Source organism: Otolemur garnettii, unplaced genomic scaffold (assembly GCF_000181295.1).
Source record: "Otolemur garnettii isolate 467f Iridium unplaced genomic scaffold, OtoGar3 scaffold00081, whole genome shotgun sequence".
Lineage (NCBI taxonomy): Eukaryota > Metazoa > Chordata > Mammalia > Primates > Galagidae > Otolemur > Otolemur garnettii.
The window spans coordinates 4379058-4394041 of NW_003852476.1; the positions used below are offsets into that span (position 1 = coordinate 4379058).

At 41.5% G+C, this 14984-nt stretch overlaps 2 protein-coding genes across 4 annotated transcripts in view; one reads left to right on the plus strand and one right to left on the minus strand.

Annotated features, from left to right (window-relative positions):
* JKAMP (JNK1/MAPK8 associated membrane protein) overlaps positions 1-1191 on the plus strand; it is an 18713-nt gene extending 17522 nt beyond the window's left edge. The window contains exon 7 of one of the 3 annotated variants that reach the window (XM_012807988.2): positions 405-1191. In XM_012807988.2, coding sequence (XP_012663442.2) covers positions 405-623 — 219 coding nt within the window. In that variant the 3' untranslated portion in view covers positions 624-1191. The remainder of the gene's footprint in view (positions 1-404) is intronic. The other 2 variants (XM_023515878.1, XM_023515879.1) reach the window with 2 other exon arrangements.
* A 361-nt stretch (positions 1192-1552) lies between these two features.
* CCDC175 (coiled-coil domain containing 175) overlaps positions 1553-14984 on the minus strand; it is a 74694-nt gene continuing 61262 nt past the window's right edge. Inside the window, exons 18-20 of the mRNA XM_003794449.2 lie at positions 9669-9712; positions 8645-8807; positions 1553-1964 (exon numbers count right to left, since the gene is read on the minus strand). Coding sequence (XP_003794497.1) covers positions 1867-1964; positions 8645-8807; positions 9669-9712 — 305 coding nt within the window. The 3' untranslated portion in view covers positions 1553-1866. The remainder of the gene's footprint in view (positions 1965-8644; positions 8808-9668; positions 9713-14984) is intronic.

Below are 14984 nucleotides of genomic sequence, written 5' to 3' on the forward strand. Positions count from 1 at the left end.
AGGTGAAGGACATTGGATTTATGTACCTCCTGTTCCCACTTGTAAACCTAGTGGATCAGGGCAGGAAGGGAGCGTGTAGTGTAATGCAGAGGTTCCCATCCAGGTGGTGCTTTCAGGAGTGCATGGTGCGGACAAGGACTCAGCCTCAGCGTGTGGGCTCCTATCTTAGTGCTGCAGCACCTGCTTATGGGACAGAGGGAGCCTCACCTTCCTCATCTGTGAATGTGGTGGCCACAGTGGGGTGACTTCTTAAGTCCTTTCTATTTCAAATATTTTGTGATTTTGCAGTTACAATTACATGTGAGAACAAATAATGCATTTTAGATTAAAATATGTTCAATTATCTAGCTGATTTTGCCTGATAATTGGTCTTTCTCTTTTCTCTCTTTTGTAAAATTATATAGAACTGCTATGATCTTCTGGTCAGAAAGAAAAGGCTTATCGTTCTCTTCAGCCACTGGTTACTTCATGCCTATGGGATAATCTCCATTTCCAGAGTGGGTAAACTTGAGCAAGATTTGCCCCTCTTGGCTCTGGTACCTACACCAGCCCTTTTTTACTTGTTCACTGCAAAATTTACTGAACCTTCTCGGATACTCTCAGAAGGCGCCAATGGACACTGAATGAAAATAAAAGCCAACAAACCTTAAGAAATGTTCTTAGTTGAAAAATAAAAGAAATTTGAAAAACATGTTAATACTATTCTGTCAAAGGGAACAAAATTGTCTTTACACATATCTTATGTTTGGGTTTTGTTTTGTATTTCTGACTTAACAGACTTTATGGTTAGGACTGTAGATGTGGAAAATAGAAAACACTGTAACACCGTTGCACAGCTCACAACTGTCCAGTATGCCAGACGCCTGTCGGGCAGCACGTGCCTCTCTCCACAGCTCCGTTCGTTATTCTTTCGGGCAAGTTCCTGTTTCCGTGTGCCCTGGCAGTGTGTCACTCCCATTTTACTAAGAAAAACTTTAACAAATACAATCTGAAATCCTTAGCAGTGGGGTCATTGTGTGTGCCTGTTGTGTTTCAATCTGTTTTCTACCTTAGTGAATTATGAAGACAAATGTATTTGTGGGCTCTGATCACAAACATGGAAATAACGTATATTGTTTTTTGTTATCTATTTATTTTCACCAATACAGTATTTTGATATATTACAAAAATAGATCATAATTTATATAACCAGTTTTCTGTTTATAGTTTTGTTGAAGACTTGTTTGGATTACTATTCCTGTAGAAAAAACAATAATAAAAAGCTTAATTACAAAAAATTTCAATGTTTTGACCTTTAAGTTATCTTTTGGCACAATAATTATGAATGTAATTAATGATATTAAGTAATAAGATTCATGTTTATTTCCCAAGTGAATAAATACATGTACTTATATATTCCTCACCTCTTCTATCTCATTTCTGAAGGATTTATACACATACCATACTTTATTGATCCAGATATACATTTTTTTTCACATTGTGACATCTCTGAATCAGAATGCATCTTATACAATTAATAGCTCCTTAGATTTAATGAAATGCAGAATATATATAGTATATAGACAGTTCCCTGCAGTTCGCTTGTGATAGATATACCGTGATATTTATGCCTCTGAAGGCTTCAAGAGACTCATGGGCACAACCAGGGAAGCAAAATTAACTTTTTACCATTTGACCTAATAATCTGATCATGTTTGTGCATTTGTATTGTTTAGAAGGTTATTTACTGATTCTGCTACTTGAGTTTGGGCGAGTTAGTTAAACCTCAGACATTTAAGATTTCTAGTAAAGTAGCAAAAGTAAGTTCACTCACTTTTCCTGTAGTTCTGTTTATGCCTTTGAATTCATAGCAGTTGTGTTCTTGAGCTATTTTGTTAACTGATTCTTTGTTACTGTCTTTTTCCCAGTACACACAGCTACTGAGAAACGGACTCTTTTGGGGGAACGAATTTGTTTCTTCTCTTCTGTAGAAATAAAAATGAAAGGTAAAAATTCTATCTGTATTTCATAGAGGTTTGGGTGGTTTTTAGTGTTCATTAAAATTCTTGAGTTGCCCAAAGAATTCTCAAGTAGATAATTGTGTGATTGGGGTGAGAGGGGTGTTGGGGCCGGTGTCAACATGTACCAGGATGATGTTTTCTGATCCCACTACATCTGCAGCCATTTTAATCATCTCAGATGGCCTAAGATGAGCAGAATATATATATATACACACACACACACACACACACACACACATATTCATATTTGTATATATATGCAGGATATTATGATTACAAGTATTCAAAGGCAAAGAATTTCAGGAATACTTAACTACACATCTACATTTTTAATTTGCTTTCATAAGAACAGGACTCAATTCATAGCCATTTTTGCTAATGTTACTAAATAAAACATGATCATTAAAAAGACAACAAAACAACCCTTGTCTTAGCTTTGTATAAGTGGGTCCTTGGACCACATGCTACAGTGTATGCTAATTATTTTACCAACCAGTTCTGAATAGGCAACTTGAATGTCAAGATACAGAGTGAGTATCCTATATCCAAAAGTGCTTGAGACTGGAAGTGTTTTCAGATTTTGAAATAGTTCCCTTATATTTACCAGTTCAGTACCCCTAATCTGAAATCTGATGTGTCGTAAAAGACCAGAGGTCATCTGCTGGAGGCCTTGTGGAAGGTCTAAGGGTTACCTGGTGTTAATCTACAACCTGGAAGGAATGTTTCCCAGAACCTCTAAGAATGGTTAGCTCATTAAAGGCAGAAGAAATTGGTTCTATTGTATTTTTGTGTTTAAACCCCTCAGGAGATAAGAGACTTAATGAGTGTTTAGATATCTCAGCTCCTGGAGGTTAAGAAAGACTAATCCTTATACTTTGGTTTAGATACACACTCAGAATCAACTTATTTACCTTTTATTTACAAAAAAGAAAAGGCAAAAAAGCAACAATCTTAGCTTTCAGGATGAAGTCTGGCATCCAGCCTTCCGACAGGCCTACCCCACACCCTTGCCGTTGGTTCCCCAAGCAGATCTCCAGGCAGCCTGGCCACGTGCAGCTCCTGCCCGCTCTGGTCTCACGTCTGCACCACTCCTTAGGGAAGACGTTCATGTGTAACATCCGCCGGGCCTTAGAGCTTCAAATCAGGTAGCCACTTGCCAGGAGGAATCCACTGTGTTCCCATCTCTTCACTTGTCTGTTTCTCACAGGGTACAGGCTTTAAGGTCAGGGATTGGCTTCTATTCAACTTGTCACTGCAACATCTGCTCCAGAGCTAGGTTTACAGCAGCCCAGCGTTAGCAAAGCTCTGTTGTGATCCTGAAGGAAACCACGGGACCGGCGGAGCTGCAGTGATGCCTTGTGGCCAGAAGGGGACAGGAGAGGGCTTACAGGGCTGGAAGCGATCAGGGCTCCCAGAAGCAATTCAACAAGGAATACTCAAAAGCCGGGAGATGACAGGTGGCCCAGAGAAGGTGGAGGAATTCAAGAGGACAGACTTCTAGGTTACCGCCCCAGGAGGGTAGTAGGTTTCAGGGATTTGATGAGTGCCTAATATGGGTCTTGTTTTGTATTTTACAACTCCCGTTATCAGCCTTATTTTACAACTGGGGAAACAGAGAAGTGGGGATTAACATATAAGAAGCAGAGCTGAGATTTGAGTCCAGGGCTACCTGGCTCCAAAACCCATGCGGTGCCAGTGCTCCCCGAGCAGAAGTGGGGTGATGGGTAGCCAGAAACCTTCCTTCAGGCCTCAGCTCAGTTTCTAGGTCAGAGATCTTTCCCCTGATTCCTTAACCAGGGTAAGTCTCCCTCTCTCATACTTCTATGCCGCACCTTGAGTACACCTGGGATTTTATATAGATTTGTACCATACCAGATTCTCCCGCTGTACCAGGGATGGACAAGTTGCAGCCTAATGGCCAATTCTGTTGCAATGGCCAGTTGAGTAGTTGCTACTGAGACCCGATGGCTGGTAAAGCCAAAAGCATTTATTATCTGGCCTTTTACAGGAGAAGTTTGCCATCTCACGTGCTAGACTGTGAGTTCCCCTTGGGCAGGAACTATGTCTGTTTCATCCACGATTGCAACCCAAGTGTCTAATCTGGTAGTTGGCACAGAATAGACAGTAAATACTTGTTGAATACAATTTAGTGTTAATGAAAATGGGACGGAGCCTAAAAGATGGAGAAATTTTAAGTATCAGCTTACCCAATTATTAACATATTAGTGGTTGCAAATAGTACTGCTTTTTGCATTGAAATGCTTCTGGTAAATAATCTATTGACTGAAAATAATTGTTTTGGCAAGAATATATATTTCTTCATAAATTAAGTGCCTTCTTTTCATTTTCAATGAAAATTTTATTTTCCCCACCTTGTTTATTGTTTATTCTTTGTTGTGTGTCCCAGAACAAAGAAATCAGCCTTTGTTCTCTTTCATGTCTCAGCCTATGTGACCTTCGGGCTTTGCCATGTTGCCAGCAAACCTCACCCAACTCTGTGAGTGACCAAAGGAGGACATGACATCAATGTCAACACTCTAGTTCAGGGGTTGGCAATTTTTTTCTGGAAAGGGCGAGTTAAACCTTTTAGGCTTAGCAGGCTATGTGGTCTCTGTTACGGCTAGTCTGTCATTATAACACAAAAGCAGTCATGTGCAGTGTGTAAACAATGAGCATGGCTGTGTTTCAATAAAACTTTATGGCCCCAGAAGTTGAATTTCGTATAATTTTCTGATGTCATGAAATATCATTCTTATGATTTTTCTCCATTTAAAAAATATAAAATCCACCTCTAGTTCTGGGCCCTACAAAAACAGGAGAGAGGCTGGTTTGGCCCCAGGTCATAGTATACCAACTCCCCACCATACACAATCTTTACAACATTCTTAACAACTGGGAAAATGGGAGACAACTGAGAACAGGGGGAGGAGTTCAAAACTAAAGTGCTCCAAGCTTCTATTTTGCTACAGTTCTCTACAGTCTACAAACTTTCTTCAAAGTCTGTGGTTTGACTATACTAATGATGGCCTGAACAGAAATTTTGATCATGGGAGATCTCTAGGCTGTGGTCTCCAACCTCCCTTAACCCTTACATCATGTAACTCAATTCATAAATTACAGATAGACAGATCTGTAAACATAGACATAGATGAAACATAAACAAAAATAGGAATTTTAAAGGATAACAAAAATTGAATTTAAACAGATTTTTTAACATGTGTTTCCCTTGTATGGATTGATCATCATGCCCCACTTCAGAGATTATCAGTTCTCAATCTAGAATCTCTGACTGAGGATCTACATCTTAGCCAGTTATCAGCGCATCACCTTTGACTGCAGTTGCATAAGCAGGAGAGAGCTCTGCTGAGGTCAGAGCTAATGCTCTGTGGGGTCCCTGTGAGAACTGAGCTCTAGGGCTAGACCCAGCAACTCTGGTTCTTAAAGGGGAGGAAGTTGACTCACTAGACTGTCGAGATGGGAAAGTCTGGAAAGTAAACATCCATTCATTCTATCACTTTCCTGACTAGGCCATTATGTGTGAGGTGCTGTGCTGGACTCAGCAAAGAAACAGTGCTCAGTCCAAATGCTCTTTTCTTTCATGAAACAGAACTAAGTAATAACAGGAATAAAATAACCATGCATTGTAACAAATACTCATACGGAAAGAAATGCTGTCCTGTGATAGCCAATAATGGAGGAGGACGTAATTTAGATTAGGGATTCTTGTAAGGCATCTCTGAAGAGGTGACATTTTCAGATTCCTTGTGAAGAACCAAATGAAACCAACCCTGTGACCAGCAGAGGGACATATTCTGGGCAAAGGCTCACAGAGGTGACAACATTTAATGTAGGAGGCTAGCTGAAAGCACAATCACTGCTGATGGTAAATAATTTCACTTAAAGATTGAATTATTAACTTTGGTTTCTGGACAATTTGAAAACCCTCCTTGTAGTGTAATAGAAATCACCGAGAAGTGTGGGGGCAGAACAAAAAATTCTCTTTTCAATGCAGAGCTAAAAGTGTAAGCCAGCCAGGGAAAACGGGAGGCCCAAACAAAGAGGGAGAGAACCCCCCGAGTGTGAGACAGCAGGGCTTGGTTTGCAGGTGGGGTGAGGAGAGGAGGGAGGTTCGTGTATCCCCAACCAGGATGGGGTGCTTGAGCTTCTTTCAGCAGGCACCTGGGAGTGAAACCCTCCATAAAAGGACTATTTACCCTTCTAGGAAATGAGAGGGGACGTGAAGGGGGTGTGGAGTTGGAGAGCAGTATAGAAGGGGCTTTGATTGTATCTGTCAGGTCTATTTCTTTTTTTTTTTTTTTTTTTGAGACAGGAGCCTCAAGCCTTCCCCCTGGGTAGAGTGCTATGGTATCTCAGCTCACAGCAACCTCCAACTCCTGGGCTCAAGCGAGTCTCCTGCCTCAGCCTCCCAAGTAGCTGGGACCACAGGCGCCTGCCACAATGCCTGGCTATTTTTTGGTTGCAGCTGTCGTTGTTGTTTGGCGGGCCCGGGCTGAATTTGAACCCACCACCTTAGGTGTATGTGGCTGGCGCCTTAGCCACTTGAGCCACAGGCGCTGAGCCAGTCAGGTCTATTTCTTAGGGGAAAATATTCTAAATAAATAAATGGTAAGATTTAACAGTGTTTGGTGGTGGATATGCAGATATGTAGGAGTGTGAGTGTGTGTGTGTGAGAGAGACAGAGATTGTTTAAATTTTTCATATTTGCAGTAGTTTGAATAAAAATGCAGTTCTTTGTCTGGAACAAGTGCAGTTTTACTAAGGAACATACATTTCCCTAAACTGATTACCTATGAAATGTACTTAATTTTAATTAAATGACCGTGCCATGTGGATGGGGAAAAAATGACCAGCACATTCAATGTATTATCTTAGTATTTCTTTTTACTAGGGTTTGTTTTCAGAGAAACCATTACTTTATTCTGAACAACATTTTAAATTGAAAAATAGAAGTAAGAATAAAACCCCCTTGCAGAGAGACTGAATAGACACAGTGACAGCAGCCCAATCACACCTCACACCAGAACCCTGATCCACACTTCTGCAGCCATGGGCTCAGAGCAGGCAGGACTGGGTCAATGGCTGCCAGCTCCCCTACGCTTTGCCCCTGCTTCTAACACAGGACTGACCGCAGAAGACCACAGATGGTAACTAATGGATCACATAGCATATGCTCAGGGCTCACTTCAAACTTCCCTCCTTTTTTCCTACTATAAGGCTTTGCCATTCCCCTGCCTGCCTCTGGGTCTCTGCAAAAAGCAAGTGATAATGGCTGTTATAGTCTGAATATTTGTTCCTACAGAATTCACGTGTTGAAACCTAATTCCCAATGTGATGCTGTTAAGCAGTAAGGCGAGTAGGTCATGGGATTAGTGCCTTTACCAAAGAGAGCCTGGAGGACCACCCAGCCCTTCCCCCATGTGAGGACACAGTGAGAAAGACCATTCTATGAACAAGAAAGTGGGTCCTCAGCAGACCCCGAGTCTGCTGCTGCCTTGACCTTGGACTTCCTAGCCTCCCGAATTGTGAGAAATAAAATTGTTATTTATAAGCTACCTAGTTTATTGAACCTAGTTATAGCTCTGAGAAAATAGCCTGTGCTTATTCTCATTCAGGTGGTCATCCTTCATTTCCACACTGTTGGTATCCACTTTCCATGGATTATCACCAAGACATTACTCAGAGCATGCAAAAAAGGGAATATTAGTGAAAGTTGCTTCCTTTTTTGTTTTGAGACAGTGTCTCACTTTGTCACCTTGGGTAGAGTATTGTGTCATAGCTCACAGCAACCTCAAACTCTTGGGTTCAAGTGATCCTCTTGCCTCAGCCTCCTGAGTAGCTGGGACTACAGCTGCCCACCAGAATGGTTGGCTAGTTTTTCTGTTTTTAGCAAAGATGGGGTCTCACTATGGTTCAGGCTGGTCTCGAACTCCTGAGCTCAAGCGATCCTCCCATAGTGCCTGAGCACCACACCCAGCCATTGCTGTTTCTAATGCTACCTCAGCTCAGGAGGAAAAGGTAAAATTATGTTCAATTTCTCCTGTTTAAGAAGAAAGTTTGCAAAAGAAATTTTAAAAGAGCAAACTGAATGATGCTTAAAATAAGAGTTTTTTAAAAATCATAAAGAAGTTAAGATTTGGTTATCTAGAAAATTCTCTCAGGTGAAAGAGAGAATTGGCTAACACTGCTACACTATCATAACACACAAGTGAGCATTGAAGTTTGTTTGTTTATTTATTTGAGGCAGAGTCTTATTTTGCTGCCCTTTGTAGAGTCTTGTGGCATCACAACTCACAGCAACCTCAAACTCTTGGGCTTAAGTGATTCTCTTGCCTCAGCCTCCCAAGTAATTGGGACTACAGGCACCTGCCACAATGCCCAGCTATTTTTAGAGACAAGGTCTCTCTCTGGCTCAGGCTGGTCTCGAACTCAAGAGCTCAGGTGATCCACCTGCTTCCCCCTCCCAGAGTGCTAGGCGTATTGAAGTTTAGGTGACTATTTGTGATGTTACTGGGGGCAACTAAATTATTTAGTTGTCACTTTTTAATTTTTCTTATGATGCTACCAGCTATCTAGCAAAATAGCCAGAAGTCCTATGTTACCAAAAGCCTTGAACTGCTGCTTACCCAGATGGTCCGTTGGTGATTCCTGTCTCATGAGAAAATGCAACTCTTCAAGATTCCCTTCCAGCCAGGTACTGATATTCTCAATTTTTTCATCCCTTTCACACAGCTTCTGCATTAGATATTTTATGTCTTCCAAGGTCTTTTCACCTTCATGCGTCAGTTCCTTAAAGAAGTGGCATTGAAGGGATGTAAATACAAAATAGGCAAAAACATATTCTGTCTGAGCAGATCATGCCCGGAATAAAACGTATTATATACACAAACTGGTATTAGTCATACAAAATAAGTGTACACACAGCCAGGGCCCAGAGTTCCACAAAAGATCTCACAAAAATGAATTATCAATGAGAAGATTCAATGGAATATTTGCTGAGCTTAAATTTGTAACTGGATGTGGTGGTGGTATAAAAAGTCAGCTCACTCTCAGAGCCGCACAGAACTGCAGAAGGGAAAGGATTTTGGAATCAGGCAGGATCTGCAGTTTCCAATTCCCATATATTTATTAACTGTTTGATTTGGGGCAAGTTACTTTAATCTCTGGGCCTTAGTAGCTTCATTTGAAAAAGACATTGTTAATGCTCTCCTTATGCGGTGTGTTAGTAGTTAAACGAGGGTTATATGCAAACTCTGAATACATAGAAAGTGACAGAGCCAGGATTTAGGGTTTCATCCCCAGTCTACCTGAATCTTAAGTGGGGAGCAGGTGAGGAAGTTGCAGGGAGTTCAGAACAGACAGCTACAGCTTTGTCCTAAAACAGAGTGTGTTCAACTTGAGCTTGGGAAAAAAAAGGGTGTCTTTCCCTTTCTGAGAGGTATTTTCTCAAAGGGTTAAGATTTCATAGTGACCTTTGGCACGGAGGACGCATTTTAGTGTGTGGTGGTCACACCAGCTCTGTTACTCCTCTGCCCTTCTGAACTCCTAGACTTATGCATGCACGCATACACACACACACGCACACACACACACATTTCTTAGATAAGTGAACATGTTTAGAAATATGAAGCAACACACCCAGATACTTACCTTAATTGTGGCCTGAAATTCAGCCCACAGATCTACATAGTGTCCTGAAATAGAGATTAGAAAACAGAGCCGTTACTGACACAATTTTAACATTTTTATAAAAGTAATGTTGTTCTTATTTTTTCAAAGTTTATTTTTATCCCCAAATTTCCACTTCCATAATGACAAACTAACTGGATTGGCCTCCCCTCCTAAAGCAAACAAACAGAACAAAAAAATCCCATAAAAATGATGAAACAAATGTTCTCAGGCTGCTCAGCACTGTGACAACCTGGAGAAGGGAAGCAGAGGCAGTGAACCCTCCCAGCCCCGAGCTTTCCTCTGAGGGGGGCACCTACCAGACCACAGCACAACAGAGCTGGTTGCCTTACACCAGGCACAGAAATCTGCACAAAGATTAACCAACGGAATCCAGAAATAGACAAAAACAATACAAACTTTCGAATCAGGGGGCTTTATGCTAGGAATGAGAGGTTGCTTTAATAGTCAAAAAGTAATCAGTGCAAGTTACCATATCAACAATGGGAAGGAGAAACAGCGTCTGAGCCTTTCTCTCTGTAGATGGCTGAGCAGCTGCGGCCTATCACTCAGGCATCGTGTGCCTCCATGACGACACCACCGCCCTGGACACCCTGGACGCTGAGCTCGGAGCCCCTAGTTGGCAGCACTTCGCATGTGTGGTAACCTCGTTGCTGGGGAAGCCAACCAAGTGCATCCCTGTGACTCCACGGAGGGGACACCTGGGAGCTCGCACCTGCTTTCCTCCGCACCTCGTCTCAGGTGCCTTTTCCTTTAGCTTCTTTTACACTGTGTTTCACTGTAATCCCAGTAATCTCGAGTGTGGGCATGTGACAACTTCTGAGTCCTATTCATCTTTACAGCTAATCATGAAGCCAAAGGGTAGCCCTGTGGACACCTGACACTACACTAAAACCTATACGGTCTTATTGAGAGAAATTAAAGAAGATCTAAATAAATGGACATACATACTATGTTCTTAAATTGGAAAACTTAATTTTGTTAAAAAGTCAATTCTGCCAAAATTGATTTACAGATTCAACACAAACACAGTTAAGATCCCTCCAGGATTTGTGTGTGCATGTGTGTGTGTTAAAACCAAAAACATTATAGAAAAAACCCTCAAGACCTTATGGTAGGCAAAAACATCTTTGGCAGGGTGCAAAAAATACTAACCTTAAAAGACAAAACAGATAAAATAGATAAAGTGGACTTTATCCAAATGAAAAATTATTACTCTTTTTGAGACACCATTAAGAAAATGAAAAATTAAGACTGAAGATGGGCTCATTTCTGGAATATATAAAGATTTTAACTTAATAATTAGAACACAAACAAAATCATGAATGAGCAAAAGATTTGGACAGACATGTTAGATTGTACTTTCTTTTTTTAATGATTTTTATTTATATTACTAAAGAAACATTAAAAGATAAAAATTAAGAAAAAGATTTCTGGGTGGAATTGGTGATCACCATCCCAAGTGAAGTCTGTAAAGAATGGAAAAACAAATATCACAGAGTACTTGGTGTTAAACTGGAACTAACTGATGAGCACACGTGAGGACAGGGGGATGACACCTCAGTGACAATCAAGTATAGGCACAGTGAACACTATCTGGTCATGGCCACACTTAAAGTCCTGACTTAAGCATCACAAAAGCAATCCATGCAACCAAAACATACATATACCTGTAATATCTTGAAATAAAAAAAGAAAAAGATTTCTTTTAAAGTTACAGTACTACAGGAAATAAAGGTTCTCAAAATAAAACGATGGCACTATTGAGCAAGGCATCTCTCTCTGGATTTTTCCTGAGTGAGGCTTACAGGTGAATTTATACTGAGATAACCATTCCATTAGTGCATGACATACTTTTGCTATATAATAAGCCAGAGTGAGTGTCAGTCTTTGACAGATCACCCATGATCTTGGCTTATTAGTGCTTTTCTTCAAGGTCTAAGGCAAATACAGACAAATAATAGATATCATGTCCTTACAGATAATACCACTAACCTGTAGCACAGCAGTTCTCAACCTGTGGGTTGCTACCCCTTTAGGGTCAAATGACCCTTTCACAGGGGTCACTGAAGACCATCCTGCATATCAGATATTTACATTACTATTCATAACAGTAGCAAAATTACAGTTATGAAGTAGCAATGAAAATAATTTTATGGTGGGGGGTCACCACAACATGAGGAACTGTATTAAAGGGTCACAGCATTAGGAAGGTTGAGAACCACTGCTGTAGCAGGTTGTATTTTTCAAAGTTGGCCCCCCAGTGTATTCTTTTCCACATGCCTCCCAACACGATGCCAACACTCCCTCTACACTGGTGGTGTCTAGGTCCCTCCCCTTGTACATGGGTGTCTACCTCTACCATCAGCCTGTTGTTTGTAACTCTCTGATTTCAGGGCTAGGTCATAAAATGCCATGCACTCCACTTCTTTCTCCTGGGATGCTTGCTTTTGAAACCCAGCAGGCCAACCAGCTGTACAGAGAGACTGAGAGGTGTCCCAGCCAGTGTTCTCCACTGAGAATAGGAATTAACCTCAGACATGTGAATGAGTGACTCTGAAGATGCTTTTGGTTCTTCAGCCTTCACGTTGTCCTGGCTTACACCATGTGAAGCAGACATTAAGTTGTCTCCACCAAGCTCTGATCAAGCTGCCAAATTGTGAGCAAAGCCTTGTTTTGTTTTAAGCCCTTACATTTGTGATATTTGATTAACCGAGTCAATCAAGAAACATTACAAAAGATGATATACAAATGGCAAAAAGACATGCAAAAATACTCAACATTGGTTATTATGAAAATGCAAATTAAAATCACAATGAAATACCATTACATACCTGTTAAAATGACAAAATGCTAACAATTTGGAGGGTTGTGACAATTTTAAGCATTGGAGCAATGGTAAAAATCCATTGCTAGTGGAATATGAAATTTGTACAACCACTTTGGCAAATTTGATAGACAGTTTCTTATAAAGTTAAACATATAATAATCATATAACCAATCAATTTCAGTATAAGTATTTACCCAAGAGAAATGAAAACATACCCACAAAAACACTTGTTAATAATAAATATTTACAGCAGCTTCCTTCTTAATAACCTGAATCTAGAAACATTCCAATTATCCTTCAGTTGGTGAATGGGTAAACAAAATATAATATATCCATACAATAGAATACTACAGTACAGCTGCAAAGGAGGGAACTAATGCTACATGGAATGACATGGATGAATTTTAAAAACACCTTTTGCTGAGTCAAAGAAGCCAGGCATTGTGTTGGGAGGCATGTGGAAAAGAATACACTGTGGGGCCATCTTTGAAAAATACAACCTGCTACACCAGTCGTTCTCAACCTTCCTAATGCTGTGACCCTTTAATACATTCCTCGTATTGTGGTGACCCCCCACCATAAAAATGCATACTACACTATCCGAGTGAAGGACACACTTATAACTTTTACTCATGAGGGAGGGATAAGATGGCCTATGAGAGGTAACTTTAGCCAGAGACTACGGACCAGAGATTCTGGACAGATTTGGCCTCTGAAACTGAAGGAGGAGAGCTGAGATAGGAAAGAAGATAGACAAATACATATCATCTTGGCTATGGCAACTTGAAACTCCAAGAGAGAGGATCCTAGTGAACAAATTCCAGGTACAAAGCCCAGTACCACAAGGATAAGAGACCCCCCTCCCCAAGTGGGAAGTTCTCTACAAGTGAGCAGGGGATGAAAAATCTCTCATTTTACCCCATGGGTGAGAGCCGCAAAATACTGGGCATCCTCCCTCAGAGAAGTCTCACCTGTGAGCCTAGGCATCGTCCTGCCCAGCATAAAACTGAACAAACACTCTCCCTACAATACAGAACTTTCAGTACACCCTACGCACTTGCCAGGCCATCTGAAGATCTATCCCCTGCAGAACCCAGAGTGTGTGGCCATTCCCTACGAGGTTTGAGCCTTGTACTGATACAAGTATAGAAACAGTGACTTGAGTGGAGGCAGGGGGGCAGAAAGAGAGGGACTTTGGGAGAGAGAAACATGCATGACATTGCCCTGCAGCAGTGCAAACCCCTCCCCTTTGGACATTCAAGGGCAGAGCCTCTGAAACCATGCTAGGGCTGCCATGGGCAGGAGAGCTCACCCTAGTTGGAGCTTTTGGGGATGGAGCCATTGACAACTGGTTGGGTCTTTAAGGAGGGTGCTGACCCCATTCAGACTTTCAAGGGATGAGCCACTGGCGGGTTTGGACTTCCAAGGGTGGAGCCACTGGCACCAGGTTTGGACTGTCAAGGGTGGAGCTGCAGGTACCTGGTTTGGACTTGCAAGGGCTGGGTCCTGATGCCTGGTTTGGACTTTAAAGGGTGGAGCCACTGGAACCCAGTTTAGACTTTCAAGAGTGGAGCCACTGGTGCCAGGTTTGGACTTTCAATGGCGGGTAAACTGAGGCCCAGTTTGGACTTACAAGGGTGGAGGTGTTGATGCCTTTGTCCTAACTATGGCTAGTGATCTTTCCTGAATTGGTGGTCCACCAGAGGGGACCGGCTCCAACCCCTTGTGTATGTTGGTTGGAATGAACTGTCTGTGGATTTCCACTATCAGGATATTGGAAACCCTTTGAGTTCTCCCTCTAGAGCAGTGATTATACTGTCTGGGTCAATCTGTTTAGAATTCTAGACCTGGGCGGTCCACCTGGGGTCCTGCCAAGGTTGAGTGTCAGTTGTTTTAAAGTGGAAAGGACTGAATCTTCTTCACCAGCTGTCACTGGTGGGGGGATCACGCATGCTTGTATCTCTCCCCAGATGAGATGCCAGCCTAATACCTCGACTCCTTTAGATTGGGTATAGGTGGCTGATTTCAGATCAGAGCCATCTTGAGCTCTCTTCCTAAGCAGGTCTTCAGAGTCTTAGGCTACAGCTCTGAAAGGGAACTTTGTAAGGCTGTAGAGGAAAATCAACAGTCACAAGCCCCAGCTCATTGGTTAAGGGCAGATTAACTCTACTTCCTGGGTCCCTCAATCCAATCTTATTCTACCACTTTAAATAGACAAATTGCAGAAAATACTCATGGGGGTGGAACCAGAGGAAGAACTCTGGCAACATGAATAATCAGAGTAGATCATCTCCCCCAAGGAATGACAAAGGAGATAAAACAAAAGATACTATTCATAGACAAATGGCTAAAATGCCAGAAATAGAATTCAGAACATGGATGGAAAATGAACTCAATAGAATGGAAGAAAAGTTAGAAATGGAAATTCAAAGAGTAGTTCAAAAGTT